At 40.0% G+C, this 6,116-nt stretch overlaps 1 protein-coding gene across 1 annotated transcript; it reads right to left on the reverse strand.

The window, feature by feature from the left end:
- Window positions 1–2,547: 2,547 nt before the first annotated feature.
- LOC120033982 (homeobox protein unc-4 homolog) lies at window positions 2,548–6,116 on the reverse strand. The gene is made up of 3 exons (XM_038980383.1): window positions 5,861–6,116; window positions 5,168–5,343; window positions 2,548–3,567 (listed from the first exon to the last, which is right to left on the reverse strand). Exons 1-3 carry the CDS (start codon window positions 6,114–6,116, stop codon window positions 2,548–2,550), a joined length of 1,452 nt encoding a protein of 483 aa, XP_038836311.1.

Below are 6,116 nucleotides of genomic sequence, written 5' to 3' on the forward strand. Positions count from 1 at the left end.
TTCTTGATATCACGCTCATAATTAATTGCGTAAATTTGTTTCTATTAAATAAAAATAACACGTATTGAGAAACTCAATTAGCATTAATTAAGCTTGACATCCCAATTTGGATGTGTCGTTGAAAACAAGCTTTTTCGTAGTCTTTTTTTCCTCTCTGATGCTGAATACGAACGAGCTTTCTGCCTTTGGGCTGCTTTTCCCTCCTTTGAGAGTTGAAAATGAAAAATGGAAATGAAATATCAGGAGGTGCTAAATTAGCTGCCTGATCTGCACTTATTGCTGCATATACGCCCCTATTACTTTGCCAGTCTGTGTCTCTCTTTTAGCATTCCAGGCATGGAGAGGCGTCGAGATAGCAGATTTATCAAATGGGAAAATGAATGCATGATGATCAGTTAAATTGAAAATCAGCGCCTGCATGACAGCCCGACCTGACACCTCCGTAATTAGAAAGAAAAATGATGGCGTCCGATGCATAATAGAGCAAAAACAATTTACACTCTCCCATAATGATCCGGCGTTCAAATTGAAAATTCTCCGGGTAGAAATTGAATTCATAAAGTATGATTCATGGAGGACACATTTCCTGGAGGCTGCCTGGGCCATATCGATTGATAGTTTGTCTTGAATCATACTGCGTGCAGCTCTCAGGCAAAAAAAGCTTAACTACTTAAGCAAATCGCTAATTTCACCTTAAGGCCACCAGTGTGCAGCCACGATACTCCTGTTCAGTATGCTAATGAATTAAACATGAACACCCCCTACCATGCAACATACGCTCCAAATAAGACACACACAAAAAATATATATATATATTGAAGGACACATCCAGACAACTCTAATTTCCAAATGATCTATCCTAAATGGCAACCCAATGACAGAAATAAAGCTCAATAATTGGGGAGATGGGCTGGCTGTGGCTGGCTGAATAAGAAGATAATGTCTTTAAATATTATGTCGGGTATAGGAATATATATTTAATAAAAGTTAGAAGTATTATCTTTGTTGGGTTGAGGACTTCCAAGGGCCATTGTATTTGGATCTGTTTTCATCAAATAATAAGTTATTCATTAGCTTATTGACTTTCTGTCTGCCATAGGCCTATATATTCTCTGTTGAGATTACATTCTCCCTTTCCCTATACACTTTTGCCTGTCTCTTATACCAAGAGCCCCCCTTCACCCACACCCAATAAGTCATTGCTTCCTCTGAGCAAACAGCAGTCATCGGGTGAAAATTATGTAAATATTTTGAAAGGGACACAGGCTCAGAAATTCATTTGCGCCGGCTCAGATGTAAAGCTGCCCCTCTGATTATTTTCAATTTATTTGCAAATCAAGACCCTAAAAGAGTAGCAGGAACTCTGGGTATTTAAGGACAACTACACCACACTGGAATGGATGTTTTCTATTTTTAGGATTTAGATGTTCGTGTTATTGAGGGCATTTTCACGTGCGTTATACCTATAGGCCCTATCTTGTAAAACAAGCTGTATGCGATGTGAATGGTCTTTCCTTTCTTACCTCGACTTTAGATCTGGTCAACATTGCTAATATTGCCATGGCGCAGATGTCCCCGAGCCTGCACAGCATCCCTGGGGACCGCCAACCCTATTAGAACAAATGTGTTCTGCTATTGTAAATAGGCACGTTTGCTTCGCCCGTCCTATTACAGCCGACGCATGATCAATAGGCTGATAACACAGAAACATCAATGTAAGCGACAGAACAATGAGGGATATCATCGAACATCTATCTTAATATAGCCGGCTACAAGGGCCCTGACAAAGTGAAAAGCTCATGAAAATTCCGCCCCACGAATTCCCATCTCCTATCCAATATGCACAAACACACTCCCAGCTGCCGGGGCTATTATTTTCGTATTTCAATTTGACACCCCAGCCTTTCATGCTAATTCTATTATTCTTGGAAGTTTATGTGATTTCATATCACTAGAAATCGGTAATGTATAATAACCCTTTGGGCTAAAATAAACTGAATCCCTGCAGTAGCCACCGGGAAAATAATTACTTTCATATCAAAACTCTGCAGGAGTCGAGCGGGTCCTTTCGCCTCCGGCTCGTAACCTCATTTCAGTGAGGCTTATAGATGAATAAATTTGTTAAAGCAATACACAAAATACAACATCAGATTTTAGCAGAAAGCGCTACCTATACCCACTATACGGGCTATTTAAGATCTCACACGGTTTGGATTTATTGTATACAATCGATTTATTTATGAAAACCTTACATATATAAATATTATAATACTTTTTACAGCCTTTGAGGATTTTTGTGGTTTTTATGTATTTTTACAGTTTGTTACACAGGGGGGCTAGTGCTACTACCACCACCACCACACACACACGTGCGCATATACACGCACGCACGCAACACACACACACAGTTATAACCCATCATCATCAGAAAATAGGCTATATATGTCATCTGTAAATTGAGAGTTTATATTCTAAGACGTGATTGAGCTTTGGGCAAATGAAAGGTGTTGTTGACGCTATCAATATTTTTTCTCACCTATAGGTCTATTATTCCATACCGACATCTTGAGTCTCTGTCTTTGTCTCTGGTGGACAGTTGGTTGTCACAGACTCGGAAGTCTCTGGGTAGTCTTTAACAGACTGCTCTTTTTTGTCTAATGGCAGATACTTTGAATCATCATCATCTTGGAAATATGTTGCACTACAACTGGCTGAAGGCTGACTACAGTTGCTACTGGAAAAGGTAGCATGGCCTGGGCTGTTCTGTGGGGAACTAGTATTTTTCCCGGTAAAGTTGACCTGCACTTTGATTGCTGTCGCGTCGAGATTGTTGGACTCCTTGTGGTTTTTATGTCCAGTATTGGCAGATAAGCTGCTGTCATTCACTGGGGTTCTTTGTGTGGAGTTGTCAGTATCTGAGTCTGGTGGTGTTGTCTTCAAAGCAGTCTGAGGAACAATGAATCCAAGCGGCTGGGTGATAGGATAGAGTAAGAAATGTCCTTTCCCTATCAAAGGCCGCGAGGAGGGTAAGGCAGAAAATCCATCTATGTTCGGTTTGCGCCTTGGTCTGGAGTCGGATAGAAGGCTTTCTACGCTGAATGGGTTCAGTTTCTGAAGGGTGGAGGCTCTGCTGTTGGCGCACATGCTTGACTGTTGACTGCTGTCGGACGAGTCCAGCTCGGATCCACCAGCATCTTGGTTCAAGTGTCTTTGGTTCTGGAGGGTTTGTGGTGTTTGGTCACAGCTCGATTGGGTTTGGTTTCGGCCTACAGAGTCACAGTGTGGATTTTGTTCACTGTCTGTCACTTGTGACACTCCGCTGTCACTGTCAGATCCTGGGGTGTGAAATAGGTCCCCCGACAAAAGTTTATTCTGGGACCTCAACAGTCTTCGCTCCTGCTTCCTCTTCTTCTTCTCCATCCTCTCCAGTTCTCGCCTGGCGATCTCTTCCGCGTCCATGGGCTCCCCGCTGCATGTTGTTGGGTGGGAGTTGTGAGCTGGTCGCCCTGGACCCTTCTTTGTGTTTTCTTTTTTCCTCCACTTAGCTCTACGGTTTTGGAACCAGACCTGCATATTAGAGAAACAAATCATGTTACGCATGTTCAAAAAGAAGTACACTTTCTTAAAAAATACATAGGCCTAATAATAATTTAGGCTAATATTTGTGTGAACCATTGGAATAATGTTTTGTAGATGGTTCCAAATGACACAAAACCAAAGAGCAATGCCTCTTGCTTGTAGGCCTACAATTATTTATTACCAGATGCGATGACAAAAATAAGCATATTTATTTTCCAATTCGACTAGGCCTACAATTATTCCGTGTGCTTATGCCTTCTTCGTTATTCGATTAAAAGTTAAATGCTGTCTGTCTGATCTGGAAAATGCTCCATGAAAACATATATCTCACTTATGATGGGCCCATGTGTCCCAATCAAATGCATATTAATAAATGGTTTAATATAGTTACAAATACTCAAATTTCCCCCAACACTAACTGCCTAAAAATGGCTAAAGTGACATGACAAATATAGGACTAGACCAGTGTTTCCCAAACTCGGTCCTCGGGACCCCAAGGGGTCAACGTTTTGTTTTTTGCCCTAACACCACACAGCTGATTCAAATGATCAAAGCTTGATGATTAGTTGATTATTTCAGCTGTGTATTGCTAAGGCAAAAAACAAAACGTGCACCCCTTGGGGTCCCGAGGACCGAGTTTGAGAAACGCTGGTTTAGTCCTATATTTGTCATGTCACTTTTGCAATTTTTTGGCATTTTCTCTGTGCATAACACAGTATTCATATGAGCTTTTGACATCAGAAGTGCAAATGATCACAATAATAAGTCCACGTGCATGGACATTTGACTGATGAGGAGAGATGGGGGAAAAGGTGTGTCCTTTATAAAAATGTACGGCTTGAAAATTAATCAATATTCAAGTTCAGAAATGTATGTGTATACTTGGGTGTTCTATCGGTTTATATAGGAAAATACAAGTGGAAAGACTGAATGTGCGTACGTCGATGTATGTAGACATATTCATTTTGAGTATGTTTGAGTGCAAGTAATATATCTACACAATTCATATTAATATCAAGTACAGCAAATGAACTGACCATTCCATGGCTTAGCCATATTTAAAGTATTTCTCCTTGAACCAGAGGTCCTCTTTATACTCGGTTTGCTGCTCGTATCACCCTTGGTTTCGAAGACTATATCTCTATAAATATATCGTATATTGTATTATCTAAATAAATATTCACGTTTGATCATGTTTTCCTATTTAAAATAGTGAAAATGATTTGCTTTCATTTGCAGTTTTGAAGCATCGTACTGTGTATGTATATATATATATATATATATATATATATATATATATTGAGGCATCGTACTGCACATACTATAATAGGCCTCTTATGTGCCTATATTACACGAGCTCCCTGTGGAGTTGTTGGTCACAGTACAAAACAACAAAGAGACAGGAATTACAGGACAGCTATATATCTCAAATAGACCATTGTAATATATTTGTGTAGAGACATGGGGAATAAATAGGCCTACTTTCCTTTGTTCAAACAGCATATCAGTGTTTAAAGAATCATTAGGCTACACATCATAACAAACCAACAACAGTGAATGCCAAAAAGTGGATATGGTTGATATTTACCTGTACCCTCGATTCTATCAAGTCCAATCTCAGAGCCAGTGCTTCCCTCATGAACACGTCCGGATAGTGACTCTCATTAAAAGCCTTTTCTAATTCTTCCAGTTGCCAACCAGTGAAATTTGTGCGAGTTCGTCGTCTCTTACAACCAGGGCTATCCTTGTCTGGGTCACACGAATCTAGCATGAGAATACAAAACAAGAGAGTGTGAGAGAGACGCAAAAGTAGCCTGCATGATTTTTTGCAAGGAAACGTTTTTTCTGTGGTCCTTTATAAAGAAATTAATCAAATATAGTCTAATAAATTGGGCTATTATGTCAGTTTTCGATGGTAAGAAAATAGTAGTAATAATAGACTATTAATCACACAATATTGATCCTGATAATAATAACAATAACACAGTAAAACATTCTACTAACAATAGAGAAATAGTGATTTTCCACACCCTGTCACAACACAAGGGGGTTTCACGTTTGGAGCTGAGCTGGTATGCTGTTCTCCACTGAAATGAATTGCATATAGCCTCATTTGAAAGCAGAAGAAGCGCCTTTGTTTCTTAGGATTTGGATTCCCTCTTTAACGCTTTATGGAGAGGATATACAGGATATACAGGATATACAGACACTTTCAGTTCTTTGTTTAGTCCTTTGATCTACAGCCAACCTTTTGATAAGTATTGTATTTCGTTTTGCTTACCTGTCAGCTTGTACTGCTGGTTATCTCCATTCATACCACAGCCAGACAAGAGCTGGTTTGAATTAACCACTGAAGCTGTGCAGGAACCATTAAGTAATCCGTCTATTGAAAAAGGAACTGCGGCCGCAGATTGAAGTTGATGACCGGCTAATTCGTAAACATGATGGTGGCTTAGATGGTACGGAAAGCCCACCATCCCGCCGAGAGAGCCTCCGAACTGGGCATGAGGTGGATCCAGTATCCTGCTGTCCATCAT

This window comes from Salvelinus namaycush, chromosome 41, assembly GCF_016432855.1.
Source record: "Salvelinus namaycush isolate Seneca chromosome 41, SaNama_1.0, whole genome shotgun sequence".
NCBI lineage: Eukaryota > Metazoa > Chordata > Actinopteri > Salmoniformes > Salmonidae > Salvelinus > Salvelinus namaycush.

What these genes read in the sequence shown, in the direction of transcription:
- LOC120033982 (XM_038980383.1), bottom strand. Translation starts at nt 6,116, where the DNA reads ATGATGGACAGCAGGATACTGGATCCACCTCATGCCCAGTTCGGAGGC. An exon ending in CCAGCAGTACAAGCTGACAG is followed by an intron (nt 5,344 to 5,860) that starts GTAAGCAAAACG and finishes TTCTCATGCTAG; the next exon opens with ATTCGTGTGACCCAGACAAG. An exon ending in TGATAGAATCGAGGGTACAG is followed by an intron (nt 3,568 to 5,167) that starts GTAAATATCAAC and finishes TCTAATATGCAG; the next exon opens with GTCTGGTTCCAAAACCGTAG.